The sequence below is a fragment of the Kogia breviceps genome, chromosome 3 (assembly GCF_026419965.1).
Source record: "Kogia breviceps isolate mKogBre1 chromosome 3, mKogBre1 haplotype 1, whole genome shotgun sequence".
Lineage (NCBI taxonomy): Eukaryota > Metazoa > Chordata > Mammalia > Artiodactyla > Physeteridae > Kogia > Kogia breviceps.
This window is the reverse complement of record NC_081312.1, coordinates 50,214,287-50,230,472: the sequence shown is the minus strand read 5'-3', so window position 1 is coordinate 50,230,472 and position 16,186 is coordinate 50,214,287. Positions and strand designations below refer to the sequence as shown.

Genomic DNA, 16,186 nt, shown 5'->3' with positions numbered 1-16,186 from the left:
TTGCCAGAAATATTTTTCTTGGAGGACTCAAATAATTGAAATTTGTAATAAAAATACATATACAGGATATCGTAATAGGCATTACAGGAGTATATAGAGTATTAAATGCTAACTTAGTGTTGCATATGCCCAGATATGCCCAGTAAGTATAAAGTATAAAGGATATGCCCAGAGAATTAGGGGACAGAAAGACTGAAAGCCATTCATTAATTCATTCCTCAAATTTTCAGAAAGTACTTACTCTGTGCCAGGCATAATTCTAGGAACTATTAGAGATAGAGCAGTGAATAAAAGAGATAAAATTCCTACCCTCAGAGAGTATGTTAGTGGATTGAGATAGATAATAAACAAGAAAAAATAAGTAAAAAGGTGGGATGAATTGGGAGATTAGGTCTGACATAGATACACTGCCATGTGTAAAATAGACAGCTAGTGGAAACCTGCCATATAGCACAGGGAGCTGAGCTCGGTGCTCTGTGATGGCCTAGATGGGTGAGATGGGGGGGTGGAGGGAGGTCCAAGAGGGAGGGGATATATGTATATATATAGCTGATTCACTTCATTGTACAGCAGAAACTAACACAACATTGTAAAGCAATTATACTCCAATAAATTTTTTTTAATGACATTAGATGGTGATAAGTGCAAAGAAAAAAGAAGTAGGAAGAAAAGACTGAGAGGATATAAAAGCAAGGAGGGAAGGGAGCAAGCCATGTGGCTGAGTAAAAACATTCTGAGCAGAGGCAATAGCCAGAACAAAGGCCCAAAGGTAGGAAGATGGCAGCACTGGCCTGCTTGCTCTTCCTTATGTTTAAGGGAGAGCAAGCAGGCCAGTGTTGCTAGAAGAGAATGAGGGAGGGTGAAGAGTAATAAATGAGGTTGGAGAGATAAGGGGGAGGGGCTGGGGCCTCCTGGAGGCTTTGAGTAAGGTAGGCTATAACAGTTGGAAATGGGGGTGGGAGGTAATTCCAGGTAATTAGAACAAAGGAAAACAAAGACAAGGAACCAGGGTTTTGAGGATATTTAGGAATTAGAGGCTGGCATGGTGAAGAATGAGTATACACATAAAGTGAGGGAGCATAAATATGAGGGAAGGGGATCATTTGGGGGGAGGGTGTTTGAAAGTGGTGTATGTTAAATATTGTCTTGATCCTCTGTTTAGGAGCTGTTGAAGAGAGAGAGGGCAGGGAGGCACCAGGGTAAAAGACAAGCATTAGCTGTCCCTTTAATATAACCCTTTGCTTTCCCTGGCAAGGATAAAATCCTGCTCCAGATAGTTGCTTTAGTTGTTATATTTATAAAGAAAAAAGGTGAAGGCCTTGGGATTTTTGTGGGGAAAACATTTTAAATTTTCTTGTAGTAGGGAGGAGAGAAAAAATACCAGAATTGGAATTCAGATTATTGTATTATTAACATGAACTGAATTGATGATTACCAACTGTATGACTAACATGAACTAGTGTAATACATAGTGAATCATAAGATGAAGGTGACTAAAAAGTGGGACTGAGAAGGCAAATAGGAATTTAAATTTTTTTAAAAGCATTCCACAACATGGCTAATCCATGAATAAACAATTAAGAGTTAACTACCCCTAATTCTATATAAAGAAGAGGATTCTATTACAATTATTTACTCTGAATTAAAATTATTCACAAGGCAAAAGCTGGAACCTTCCTCCTAATTCAACATCCCATACAGAACAATACCTAGTACAGAAGATTCAAATGCTTGTTTAAAGAATGAAAAGCCTACCCATTACATTTCATCTCAACAGAATCAAACAGTGCTAGAACTGTCATAACACAACCTCAAATTGTTACTATTAATAGGGAGGATATTAAACAAAAACAGAAAAGTTAGGAAGAAGGGATGTTTTTTCTTCCATATTACCATGTTACCTGTAAAAAACAACATACCCTAAAGGCTTCTACTGGTTAATTACCCATATGACACAAGGCCATTTCATGTATATGCAGAAGTGCTGTTTGGAATAATGGGATACCTAACATGATTTAATCCAATAAACAAAGCTGTTCCAAATCAAAGGAAATTTCCCTTGATATACCCATGTGAGTTGCATTAGTGCTCCCTTTCTGGAACAAAGAACAAAAAGCATAAGGCAATCTAAAACAATCTTTCCTCTTCATCCTTCAAGAACTCAGTGGATTTAGAGAACTGGGTTTGCTTCTCTATGATGTTTTTTTAAAATCTCAAATTAAGAATAATTCATCCTAAAAAAAAAAAAAAAAGAGTAACTCATCCTCATCATTTGTCTCAAATAAAGCAAACGAGTATAATAAAAATACAGCAGCTCTTAACCACTCTTGGTCATGGTATGTTATAAATCCCAAAGAGAGGAACTGCTAAAGTAGAAAAAGAATCATCAACCAGATACGAATAATGAAACTTCTGCCGGGAAAAGCATCGTTCTTCATAGGGTAATGTTTGCGCACAAGTCACTCTGACCCAGTATTAGACTGCTTACAGATAAAATTGAGAGACAGGGTTTCATAGGGCTTTTTAAACCAAGATTATCCATTAAAAAGTTTTTTATGCAAATGTCGCAATGTCAACATACTTTCTCGTCTACTGTCTTCCAGGAAGCATTTTTCCATGCTAAGACAAGAACATCCTCAAGTGCAACTCCATAAGCGGATTCGAACTCCCTTGGATACCATAAATAAGCGTTAAAAAGCCTTTATACCACAAAAAAGTACTACGGCAGTTTGCAAAGGTGTGCCTAGTTCTCCTTGTTGGAGCGATTAGAGAAAGCAGTGAATAGAAGGTGCCCTGAATCGAGTACACGGAACCCGGCCGCGGCATCTCCAAAATGCAACAATAAAAGCATCCTCCCCACTCCTCATACTTCCCCAGAAAGTGGCTCTATACCCGGGAGCCAGCGGGCCGCAGGGAGAGAGCCCTGCCTGCCTCACCTTATAGACGTCCCCGTAGGTGCCGCTGCCGACCCTCTGAACGAGCTCGTAGTCCTGCTGCGGGTTCCGCCTCAGGATGTCCGCGCCAGGCCGCAGAGGGGCCTCCATCTTCGCTCAGGGCCCGGCTCCCGCCGGCTCTGCCCGCGGCGCCCCGATTCCCGCTAACGAGGACGAGCGGCGCCGCTTCCCAACATGGAGCCTCTGCCCGCAGCTCCGCCTGCACGAGGAACGAGCAGAGGCTACAACCCCGAGCGGCCCAGCCCCGTCCCTTCCGCCCGGCCAGGGCCAGCGAACCAGCGGGCCTGAAAGGGTCCCCGGCGCCTAGCCGCCGCGTTCCGTCCTCGGCCCTTCCCCCCTCCCCGGCCGCCCGCGAACTGCCGAGCCGGGTCTCCCCGCCCGCCGGGGCCCGGGGCCGGCTGGGTACCTGAGGGGGGCGGCCCCACTCTTTGTTGAGCGCCGCGCCCGGGACCTACTTCCTCGCCGGCGCCAGCGTCCTGCTTCCCGGCGCCCGCCGGCCGCTCCAGGTCCGGCGCCGTCGCCGCCTCCCGCTGCACCGCACGTTCTCTCGCGGGCGGCGGAGGGGCGTACCGTCGCCGCCGCCGCACCACGTTCTCCACCCGGGGCTGCGTCACCGGGAGACACGTTCCCGGCCAGCGTGGGTCGGCGCCCAGCTGCCCGCCCGAGCACGCCGGCCGCAGGGCCAGAGTGCCGCCCTGAGGCCTGCTCGGGACACGACACTCTCCCGGCCGGGCCACCGCGCCCCCCCGGGCCGGCGCGTGCTTTCCGGGCCCAGGCTCTGCTTCCCACCCTCGGGGCTTAGGGACGCCCCCCAGGCATTCGTGGGACGAAGCGCCTTCGCTAAACCGCCTCCCGCTTTGTCAGGTAATCTTAGAAAGTGACGGCTAGAGGGAGAAGGGTGAGCACGAGGGCGAAGGGAACGCAGCCCTCCCAGTTCAGAAAAGGTACGTTGAGGGCACTGGGCCAGGTGAGAAGTCACCTGGCAGTGGGGCACCAGGGAAGGAGGTGGGGGAGTGGAGTGCCAGATTAAATAAGTCGCGGCACACCCTACTGCACTGTCCAGTTTTGCAAATCATTCTCAGTGGTACGAGTTTGAGGCTTCACTGCACACCTGTGCAACCTGTCTTCTGCTGAGTTTTCCCAAGACATTTCTGAAAGTCTGAATTCCTAGGAAGTCTCGATGGCCTTTATCCTTGTTGGGTACACGCGGTGTCTGAACACGGGTATCGCTTCTTGGGTCACGAGTTCTGCAGAATCTGAAACAAAGTCTGGGACCACAATCTGGTTCTGGCTCTACCACTTCCTCAGTATGTGATCTGGGACAAGAAAGACATCGTATTTGGCAATGTTTCCATATCCTTATCTGCAGCTTGAAGAGGATAAGGTTTTGCATCTGACACCCAAGGAAGTGTTTGTAAAGCATTTTACAGGATTATAAAGAGGGTTCTCAAAATATAAAAGGTTTTAAAATACTTTACAGTGCACAGAATATGGAACAGGAGTTTAGGGAAGTAATTTGGCTGATATTAACAAGCTGTTTTGCAGTTTCAGTTCCAGTCTTGTTCTGAAGGTAGAAATAAAGTTGCCAGTTTGTATACTGGCAAAGTTATTTCTAGAGCCCAGTGAAGGTTTGAACAAAAAAGCCAGCTAACACTTGGCCGTTGCATTTAGTGACTGAAAAAATCTGAAAAGAGCAAGTTGCAAATGTTGGCTTGTGGCTTTGAACATCCAATTCAATTCCATTCTTGGGCAGTGTACTTCCTGTTGTTGATCATTGTAATCAATTGCATAATGTAGAAATTAAATTCACACCTTAACAGGACAGGGAATATATGTATTTTCTTGTGCTCCGTGCACAAAGGGCACTTATTTAGGGAACATAAGTAAGCTCAGACTTAACATGCTCTATGGACAAAGCCTATGTGTTTGCTGCATTGAAAAAATTGTTGAAGAACAGTTCCTTCTTTCAGAGCTTCTTGGCACTTGTTTTGGTGGGCAAATACTTTTGGCTTCAATGACTCAAAATCTTTTCAAATGTTCTATTGGTATCCTAGTACTTATTTACTGTCATAGATTTCTTCTTTTCCCCTTTTGATCCTATAAGCATTGATCCTTTTTCTAGTCTGAAATTTATTTATACCTACATTACTCCTCAGAGAATTTGAGGCAGCATACAGAAAATACATACTATAACATAAGATAAAAATGAGGAAATAGCTATGATGTTAAAGAAAGGAAAAATAACATACCAGAACAATACAGCAAATTGGCCAAAGCAGGTTTTATAGTGTTTTTGAGATCACAATAAACCAATTAACTGAGAGAGAGTTACATCTTTTCCTGATACTAAGAGTTTAGGAAAACTTACCTCATGGGCCTTCCTGAAATGAAAACTCTGAATTCCCAGTTTGAAGCAAGGATAAATGTCTTTCTGACACTCCTTTAAGCATGTTATTCTTGAAACACAATGTTTGATTTGAATTAGGCAATAAAAAGTTTGAGGTCATAGGCCTTCAACAAGACCCTGGAGTGCAGATACTTTATGCTGCCAGTAATGGGAGATCCACATGCTTTGATCATCAACCCAGAGGTGGCTAGCATGGAAAAAGTCAAGATTTTATGTGGTGGTTAAGAAGTGTCTGCCATAATCATTCTTTTACTTGTACCACAGTTGTTGCAAGCAAAAAACATCTGCTTTATACTAACTCCAGGAGAATCTTTAGAATTTTTAAATACTGGTTGAGTTAATTTTATCAAGATCAGTGAAGTCATAGCTTGTCTGTTAAGTATTTCATGGTTAGTAAAGAAATTCACATTCAATTTCCATAAAATAAACATACAGTGCATAAATTTAATTTTACGTCCTAAACAATTAAGCATATGGTTTCAAGGTTGAAGGTAAGATAACAATAAAAAGTTTTCAACTGAGCACAGAAGAGTTTCTTACAAACCACCAAATTTCATAATGCCAAGGTATTGAATAAGAATAAGTATGGCTTGATATAACTGTCATATATTCTTTGTGTCTTCATAATATCTGACGTGGAAATATATTCCATATTTTCCTGTTATCTACCTAACAACCTTTTATGGTTTGCACTATGCTTTATAATGTTTTTACCTTCTTTCAAAGTTCTTTAGTAAAATGCTAATTTATAATCTGTGGCCTCTTGTTTCAGCTTTAGCCAAGGCTTAATTTTTTTTTTTTTTTGCGGTACGTGGGCCTCTCACTGTTGTGGCCTTTCCCATTGCGGAGCACAGGCTCTGGACGCGCAGGCTCAGCAGCCATGGCTCACGGCCCAGCCGTTCCGCGGCATGTGGGATCTTCCCAGATCGGGGCATGAACCCGTGTGCCCTGCATCGGCAGGCGGACTCTCAATCACTGCACCGCCAGGGAAGCCCGAGGCTTAATTTTTTAAAACTGGGGGACACGGGGACTTCCCTGGCAGTCTAGTGGTTAAGACACTGCACTTCCACTGCAGGGCGCATGGGTTAGATCCCTGGTCAGGGAACTAAGTTCCCGCATACAGCACAGTGCAGACAAAAAAACAGAAAACAAAATGAAGGGCATAAAATTTTTTTAACTTCTACCTAGATAAGTTTCACAATTTAGTAACCAAGACAGAATGGCTAATTAAAACCCTCAAGTGTGGCAAAGCAGAGCATGAGGACCATAATTTTAGTATGGAACATATAGGCTTAAACAATATAATTTCCTGATGAATCTTCCAACATAAGCTAGTTGCAAACTGAAATTTTATGTGATTGAGTTTTATAGGTTTGTTAAATATAAATCAATTAAATATTGGAAGACATTTGCCATAATTATCATTTGGGTTTTGAAATAGTTAAACTATTCTTTCTGTTACTAATGAGGATCAGTTGTCTGTTGAGGCCAAAACTGTGTTTTCAAAGTATAGGAGAATTCTGTTTTGTTCTGGAGAGCAGTAGAACATGTGTCTCATTCAGAATCAGTATCAGGTCATTAAAATGGGAGTTTTAAAAAGAAGAGTTGAGGAAGGCATTGCACATCCTTTTTTTTTTCCAGCTTGAATTGATCATCTGATATGTAACTTTGATCCCCAGGGTGGTTTTAAAGTTTATATGAGAATTGATATCTGGGTTCCTGTATTCAGCTCAGTTGAAAAGCAACTCTTGGCTTACTACCAGGGCTCAGCAGATACTAAACACTTGACCACAGGATTCTAAGTGATTTTGTGCTGTGAACTGTTCTTTAGGAACTGGATTTTATCTGATGACTCATAAATTGAACATGGGCAGCAGGATTCCATTGTCAAATGGAAAGGTATATACTGGGATGACCTGATCTGATCTGGAAGGCACAAGTAAAATACATGGACTAACTTTCATTGTACCTGCCCCTACTTCGTTGCCACCTTCTTTTGAACCCTATCTTTGGGCTCATGGTCATTTAGCAGAGGAAGGAAAAGCTTGGGCCTGGTTTATTAATGGTCTGGATGATATACTAGCACCAACTAGAAGCATAGAGCCACTGAATTATGGCCCTACTTCATAGTAAAGTGGTCCTGAAAAATAGAGATGAAGAGAAATTTTCCCAGAGGGCATAATTTTGAATAAAACATCTGGTTGTCCTCTGTGTTAGGAATGAAAGATAGCCTGAGGTATGGATCTATACTGATTTATGCACAGTAATTAATAGGCTGGCAATAACTTGGAAAGAAGATGATCAGAAATAAGGAAGTCAATGGGAGATGTATTATGGATGGAGTCTCAAAATTGACCCGGAATGTGAAAATGTCTGTGAACCATTTGACTGCCCACAAGAGGGCATCCGTCCCAGTAATCAGGTATACAAGATGATCTGTCCTGTGGATGTCAGTCAGCCTCTACCTAGTCACCCTAGTACTAGTTCATTGGGGCCATGTGGCAATAGGAATGGAGGCTAAACATGGATTCAGTGGCCTTCGCTTCCACTTGCCAAGGGTAATACGGTTACTGCCTCTATGGTGTATTTAGCTTCCTTATAGCAGAGACCATTGCAGTGACCCTAGTAAGGTACTATTCCTTAGACAGACCAGTCAGTAACCTGGTGGCAGTTTAATTAAACCAGGTCCCTTTGATTATGGAGGGAAGAGCAATTTGTCCTTATGGGAATAGATACATAGTCCAGATACAGGTTTACTATCCCTGCTTGGAAAGCTTCTACTAGTACCACAATTATGGACTTACAGAATGCATTATTTCATCACTATGTATCACAAACAACATTAATTTGAGCAAGAAACTCATTTTACTATGAGGAAGTGTGTCAATGGAGTCATGCCCATGAAATTAACTGATCTTACCTCAAACCCGTCAGTTAGAAGCATCTAGTATGATACAATGGAGGAAAGTCCTGCTGAAGGATCAGTTGGCTGAGAGATAACCCCTATGAGGATATGATATAGGATTTAACTCAGTAGCCAATATATATTGCCATCTACCCCATATTCAGAATGCATGGGCCGAGGAACCAGGGGGTGGAGGTAGGAGTGACCCTTTTATTATTCCTAATAATTCACTTGAAGAATTTTTGTCTGTACAACTTTGACTCTAAAACATTGGGCTTGGTGGATCTGAAGGCCCTAGTGGGAAAGGAACAGATACTTTGCCTAGATAACCCAGTCACAGTTCCATTAAATAGGAAGCTGACACTACCACCTGGGCTATATGAGGTGTTCAGACCACTGAGCCAACAGTTAGAGAGGGGACCATTGTACTGGTTGGGGTGATTGGTCTTAATTATGAAGGGGAAACTGATTGTTTCTCGACAAAGAGAATAAGGACTATATCTGGAACCCCAGGTATGCACTAGGGTACCTCTTGGTTTTCATATGTCCACAATCACTGAACAATGGGAAACTGCAGCAATCCAGTAAATATAAGACCACTAAGGACTTGGATCCTATCGGAGTAAAGTTTGGATCGCCCTACCAGCTGAGATACTAATGGAGGGTAAGGGGGAAATGGAAGCTATGATTATGACCTTGGGCATTCTGCTCAGAAACTATCCTCTTTCTGTATTATCAGAACCACAATTTTGTGGACCTTTTCTGAGTGGCTATGTCCATTAAAGGACACTGAGACCTTCCCCAATTTTAGGGGGTAAATGTCGATTGGCCTATCCTCATTCCTCTTGTTAAGGGGATGGTTTAGGCTTAGACCATTGTGGACAATGACACATGAGGAAAAGTCTGCTGGAGTGCTTTTTAACAGGGTACACAAGACATAGACATGCCTTTTTCTGTCTCTAGGCATGGCTGTCTGCCTCTGATGACTGGAATGGCAGATGCCATTTTGGAACTATGGCAGGAGCCTGCATTAGAAAATAAGCCCATGCACAGTATGGTAGAATGCAATCTTGGTCCTAGTGAAAAAGTCTGCTTGTATTCTCCAACATCCATTTCTCTTCTTTCCGTGGTATTAGATTCCCAAAATTTTAGTTAAATACATGGTATATTTATCAACTGCGTGGGACATGTATGGTCAATGGTATTTGAGTTGAGGTGATGTGTGCAACTTCTGAGTTGTACTCTCAGATTGGATATATCCACTTCTTCCTTTTCTTCCCTTCTATGTGGCTGGAATGAGGATGTGAATGTCCAAGCAGCCATCTTGGATTACATGATGGAAGTCCCAAGCTAAGGGTGGAAGAAAGTATAAAGAGGCCACCATATTAGCCCTGGATGGCTTACACTCAGATTATTTCATGAGAGAGAAATAAGTGTCTTGAGCCACTGTAGTTTTTTTTTTTTACAGCAGCCAATTCTTTATCCTAACTAATCCATGATGATGTTGCACTGATGAATGAACCACCATAGAACCAACTTGTCTTCAAAAAAATTATGTGACAGTAAATGTCCTTTTATTTAAGCCATTTTGAGTTACAGCCAAAAGCATCCTAACTGATATACTTTAACAAGATTGCTAGTTTATAGAGGGAAGGAGCAAGTTGGATCATCAATTACTGATAAACTCCTGATTGAGAGATTTTGGGGGGGAAATGAGCATGGTGAAGGAACCAAGAGAAGAAAAAATAATTGAGGATATAGGAGGGAGGGAATAATTTTTGGAGTAATATCCCAGAGGAGTCAGGAAGAGAGAGGATCTAGAGTACTAAAGTACAAATACCTTTTCTTCTTTATTTCTGATTTAAAATAAACTTGACTTTGACTTTTAAAACACAGCCTTATTGAGATATAATTCACATACCATATAATTCACCAATTTATATAACTAAGTGATTTTTAGTATATTCACAGAGTTGAACAGAATTGATTTCAATAAAAATTTTAAAACATTTTTATTACCCCCAAAAGATGCTTCGTATTCAATAGCAATTGCTCCCCAGTTTCTCCCCAACCTCCCACCCACCCTCTCTAGCCTTAAGCAACCTTTAGTCTACTATCTGTCTCTATAGATTTGTCAATTTGGGGCATTTTATATAAACGGAATCATATAATATGTGGTCTTTGTGATTGGCGTCATTCAGTTACCATAATGTTTTCAAGGTTCATCCATGGTGTAGCATTTATCAGTACTTCATTCCTTTTTATGGCTAAATATTCCATTGTATGGATATACCACATTTTGTTTATCCATTGATAGTTATTGGTATTTAGGTTGTTTCCACCTTTTGGCTACTACAAACAATGCTGTTATGAACATTCCTGTACAGGTTTTTGCATGAACATGTGTTTTTCATTTCTTTTGGGTATATATCTATGAGTGGAATTGCTGGGCTAATTGGTAACTCTAACTTTTTGAGAAGCAGCCAGACTGTTTTCCAAAGTGGCTGTATTCCCACCAGCAGTGCCAGTTTCTCCACATCCTCACCAACACTTTTTATTGTCTTTCTTTTTGGTTACAGTCTGAGGTGATGTCTCATTGTAGTTTTTCAAATTTTGATTTGCATTTCTCTAGTGACTAAAAACATTAAATCATCTTTTCATGTGCTTCTTGGCCATTTGTATATCTTCTATGGAGAAATGTCTATTTAGAGCCTCTGCCCATTTTTTAAAAATTCAGCTATTTGTGTTTTTACTGTATCATACTGATACCTCAGATTCCAGTTCAACACCACAGGGTTCATCCTGTCCTTCCCGTCTCCTTATTATAACTTCATCTCCAAAAGCAAGAAATTTGGCTCTGATTACACACGATATATTTGTTCAATTCTAGTGCAAACATAAATAATTTCAGAATTGCTACCCCATGTATGTCCTGGGAGAAAAAAAATTATAAACTAAAGAGCAATACTTGTATACAGTTTTTGTGTACAATCAAAATGCTATTTTCTAAAGCTCCTCAGGTTTAGAAGACACTTCAGTATAGTTATGTTATTCCCCTGTTCATATAGTTAGGTTCACTTTTTTTTTTTAACTGTTTGCAATTCCATTTTGAGTTCCTTCCACCCCTAGCCCCATATCCTGATTGATTTTATTTTTTTAATTTAATTAATTTATTTTTTATACAGCAGGTTCTTATTAGTTATCTATTTTATACATATTAATGTATATATGTCAATCCCAATCTCCCAATTCATCCCACCATGATTGATTTTAGTTATTTATTTTGGAGAATGTGAAACATTTCCATGGTTCTAACAGTTAGGGCTTTTTGAAAAGGTTACGCTTAGAGAAGCATCAGTCCTCCTAATCCTTACTACTCTATTCCCATTCTTCCATTGCTTCCATCCTATTCCCACTCATCTCCTGTAGATAACTTATCTCATTGGTTTCTGGTTTATCCTGTATTTCTTTTGCACAGATGAGCACATACTTTTTTTATATGCTTTTCTTTCTTACAGGATGGGTTAAGTATTTGTGCTTTGGGTTTTTTTTTTCCATTTAACAGTGTATTCTGGAAATCAGTATGTATCAGTTCATAAAGATCTTCTGTATTCTTTTTTATAGCCACATAGTATTCCATTGTGCACATGTATTATAGTGTATTTAACCACTCTCCTATATATGGGCATTTAGGTTATTTCCAATACATTGCAATAACAAAAATGCTGCAATAAATTACTCTGTATGTATGTATTTTCATACTGTTGGAGGTATTTCTTTAGAGTAGATTAAACTTATGGTTTTAAAAAATAAATGTATTCTAACAATGTCCACTGAAAGTCTTGAAACAGTGAAATTCCAGCTAGCAGTGAGCACAACTAGCATTCAGATCTTGGTTTCTAAATTCCTTTTCTCATTACAAGCAGCCAGAGTTTCTTGGAGGAACAGTTAATCCTAGTTCTGAGGCAGGGAAAATATAAGGGAAACTTGAAACATTTTCTTGTGCCAGAAAACAAGGAAAATGATCAAAGACAAATAGGACATGTTAAAAGGACACAGGTGTTAACTTGAAGGGGCTACCATTGGTCAAGTTTAGGGCAATTTGAGCATTAGAAAGAATAATGATGGTAAATGATACAGTGAAGTTTTTTTAGATTTTATGAATCCACGAAGTGGATAGTGGTACTCAACAAACAAAGGTGGCAGAGGAAATGCCAACTACTAAATGTAGAATGTAAAAGAAATGGTATAATTATTTTTAAATCACTAATGTAAAGTCACTTCAGGCAAGGATGTCAATGGATGCTAAAAACCATTGGATGAAAAGTTCTTGGCCAAGACATTCACACAGTCTCAAGTATTATCTCACAGATTACTTATTAATTACAATAGAAAAAGGGTTTTTTAAAAATTAGTTTCTTTTTCAATTAGGAATAGATACTGAATTACATATATAACATTTTTGGGGTGGAATCTACTGTACTCTGAATTAATGGGATTCACCTGAAAGGGATTATCAGGCTAGAATGTGAGCTGAGAATTATAGTAAAGAAATACAAGAAAAGCAAAACACGCTTCTTTTTATTCAATGAATTTGGTTCGTAGGTATGGGGTGAGATAATTTCTATCTTCCTATGTCGTCTCATTAGAGTTTAGGGAATGCAACTCTGTTGAACACAGTCCCCTTTAAAACTATAATGTAAACTTTGTTTACAGTGTTCTGAGGTCATGGAACCATTAACTGAAACATGAAATGCATAAGATTTGGCAGTGGTGAGTGAGAGAGTTTGGTTTTTGACAAATTGATTTTGAAGTGTCAGTAGGAAAACAAACTGAAGATGACCTCAGGCAGTTATAAATTCAGTTCTGGAATGATGATTATCTCTCCTCAAGAGAGCTTAAGACTAGAAGAGTAGATTTGGGAATCAACAGCATGGATAGAGGTCCTCTCTGAAGCCATCATAGTAAATTACATTGAGGGGACACAGAGTGAAGAGTTGCTTATGATGAGGAGTAAACAGAGACCAAGGATCTGGTAATTAAGAAGCTAGCAGTAATCTCCTAGGCAAAACTGATCTGTGTAGAGTATGGGCAACAACCACATGCAGGTGAAAACTGTGTGAGGAGGTGAGGAATGGGATGATGGTATCTTGAGGGTCAGGTAGCATGAAGGGACAGTGTTTCTAGGACATGGAATATTAAGTTTATAGGGAAAGCAGAAGAAACCAGTGAAAAGGGAGAGATTGAGAATTTTTTTTTAAAGTATTTACTGCCTTTTGCTTTCAAAATTGTCTGCAACCTTTGTTACTGCCAAGGCTCTTCCAGACTATGTAGTATGACTTTACTTAGAGTATTTGTCAGTATAACGCCAGAGGATATCTCTGCAAATCTAGTGGGAAATTTTGCCCACTAGAATGGAGTCGGTTACAGATTATGGTGAATCTCCTCCAGCTTTCATTTATCTTGATCTTAATCTAAACTTGCTATCCTAATTTTAACAGACAGGCCTGTTCAGTATACAGGTACAAAAATGCATGATACCCTCTTTATTAATGTGACCTTGCTTTTAAGTTAGGGGGGAAATGGTACCTGGTAGATAAACGCAGATTTTTTAAAATTTCTTTGGCTACGGGCTTCCCTGGTGGCACAGTGGTTGAGAGTCCGCCTGCCGATACAGGGGACACGGGTTCGTGCCCCGATCTGGGAAGATCCCACATGCCGCGGAACGGCTGGGCCCAAGAGCCATGGCCGCTGAGCCTGCGCGTCCGGAGCCTATGCTCCGCAACGGGAGAGACCACAACAGTGAGAGGCCGGCGTACCGCAAAAAAAAAAAAGAAAAAGAAAGAAAAAATTTATTTGGCTATATAAATTTGCCAGCATGTTTCTACTAATATGTAACTGGTCTAGGAAACAGGTATTTGAACATACAGAATCATGCAATATATTGGTTTGTGTTATTTCTGACTGTATAATGCTGTTAAATTCTTTGAGAGTGTGTAAGGTGGTGCTGTTTATTTGTATGTTTTCTCCATCGAAAATGTTGCAGTACATTGTCTGTCACTGTCTTCAGGCTCTGGGGGTGGGCTGAGGTAGGGAGGGTGTGACGCTGGTATTTGTGTGAACTTGGGCTTGTGATGCTGAGCTTGGTTCATCCCTTTCTCCTCCCTTCTCCTCCCCACTCCTTCCCACCAGCGCCACAGCAACATCCTCAGAGTCTGAGCGAACTGCGCCCAGCGCGGGCACAGAGCCTCCCACCGCCAGCAACCTGCGGCCGGGAGAAGAGCGAGCGCCGTGACAGTGCCACACCGCCACCAGTCCCCGGACCACCATGGCCAAGAACCGCAGGGACAGAAACAGTTGGGGTGAGTAGCGTATGGTGACTTCTGCAGGCTGCACGGGGACAGGCCCTCCGCCTTCTGCTTGTGGAGACGAGGAGGGCCAAGGGCTGCTCGGCGCCAGCATCCAGGGCTGGGAGATGGCCACCGCCGAGCGGCTCCCTGTCGGGCGGGAGGAACGGTGGCCGAGCGGGACCCGTGGAACAGGCATCTGGCTGTGGGGCGAAGGGGCGAAGGCTGCAGCCAAGCGCAGGCCGGAGGCTCCCGCTTCTCCCCACCCTCCCCACCCCAGCCCTCCTCCTCCCAGCATTTGGACAGCACCCACCCGGTCGCCTCCGGGGGACTCGCTGGCTCCTATTTAGCGAAAGGAGGTGGGCAGGAAGGGCGAGGGTAGTGGGCAGGGGGCGGTGGTTACAGGAGAGGGGCGGAGATCGCCCACCCCTTCCCCACGAGCTGCGAGCTCCCCGGCCTTGCAGGGCTCGGACTCCTGGCTGGCGGGCGGGCTGGTAGGCAGCGTTGGAACAATGAGGCGGAGCGCGCCGGGCCCAGGTCTGACCGTTGCCAACCCGAGCTACGCCTAAGAAGGGGTGCCGCTTGGGAATCCCCTAAGGCTGCGGTACTCATTTTCATCTGGGGGTTGGGTGGGGAATTTGGGAAGAAGGGGAGCAAAGTTGTGGTTTCCAGCCTTCCGCCCCACCCCGACCTGGTACCCCATTCAGGCCAGCCCTAAGGGTGGCATTGTTCTCAGATTTTACCTTTTGGAGATGCAGGGCTCATGATTCAGCATCAGGCCGAGGGGAGGGGGAAGGAGAGGCTAGGCCCAGTGGGTTCACTTCGCGAGTGGGAGGGCGGCGCTCACGCAGGCGGAGAAGAGAGAGCGCAGTGATGCAGGAGAAATCGCAGCCCCGCCTGCTCTGCTGCTCCAGACTGGGTGCGGACGGACGGTTAGTGTGGGCAGGTTGGGCGTCTTTTTCCTCTTTGGGCTCCCGACTTCTTCCACCCACGGTGAACCCACTGCCATCTTAGGGCATTTTATTATCTGCACCAGAGCTGATCTCAGACCAGTGTGGCTTAGTGGGCAGAGAAGTAGTTTGTTCATTAGCTTTGAATTGTTATTTGGAAAGTTTGCAGGCACTAGGAGTTCAGAGCTCCTTGATTGACTCTCTTCCGTGTCTCAGTGAAATCTCTTATATAACTGTCCATCAGATTGAGAGGTATAAATTTTAATTAGTTATTTTGGTTATCTTTTATGAAAACTGATTATCTTTTATCAAGAGATCATATTTTTCCTTGCCTCTGATTGGTCACAGGACCAGCTTAACTCCCAAGTAGGCAAAGTCTACATTTGAGAGATTATCCAAGGTTTATGGTAGATGTGGGGAGTTGAAGCAGGGAGGTCTATCTTTAGCTGTCTGAGTTCAAGAGAAATCAGTTCCATTTTCTGATATCACCAAATCCCAATTTTGCGTGACTACTGTAATAACACCGTTTTGTTTGCTTCTTCTGAAATATGGGTAAACTTTTTCAGAGTGTCCCCTTTCCATCCTTTCCCTTGGCCTCCAGAATAGGAATTTCTTGAACAGTC

The 16,186-nt window shown here is 42.5% G+C and overlaps 2 protein-coding genes across 4 annotated transcripts in view; one reads left to right on the top strand and one right to left on the bottom strand.

Annotated features, from left to right (window-relative positions):
* The window catches only part of MAP4K5 (mitogen-activated protein kinase kinase kinase kinase 5), a 147,236-nt gene extending 143,673 nt beyond the window's left edge, over window positions 1-3,563 (bottom strand). For both annotated transcript variants that reach the window (XR_010839564.1, XM_059057085.2), the window contains exons 1-2: window positions 3,361-3,563; window positions 2,937-3,153 (exon numbers count right to left, since the gene is read on the bottom strand). Coding sequence is in view for 1 of the 2 variants with exons in the window: in XM_059057085.2 (XP_058913068.1) it covers window positions 2,937-3,044 (108 nt within the window). In the remaining variant the exon portion in view is untranslated. The remainder of the gene's footprint in view (window positions 1-2,936; window positions 3,154-3,360) is intronic.
* A 1-nt stretch (window position 3,564) lies between these two features.
* The window catches only part of ATL1 (atlastin GTPase 1), a 90,320-nt gene continuing 77,698 nt past the window's right edge, over window positions 3,565-16,186 (top strand). For both annotated transcript variants that reach the window (XM_067028484.1, XM_067028483.1), the window contains exons 1-2: window positions 3,565-3,898; window positions 14,459-14,628. In XM_067028484.1, coding sequence (XP_066884585.1) covers window positions 14,595-14,628 — 34 coding nt within the window. In that variant the 5' untranslated portion in view covers window positions 3,565-3,898; window positions 14,459-14,594. The remainder of the gene's footprint in view (window positions 3,899-14,458; window positions 14,629-16,186) is intronic.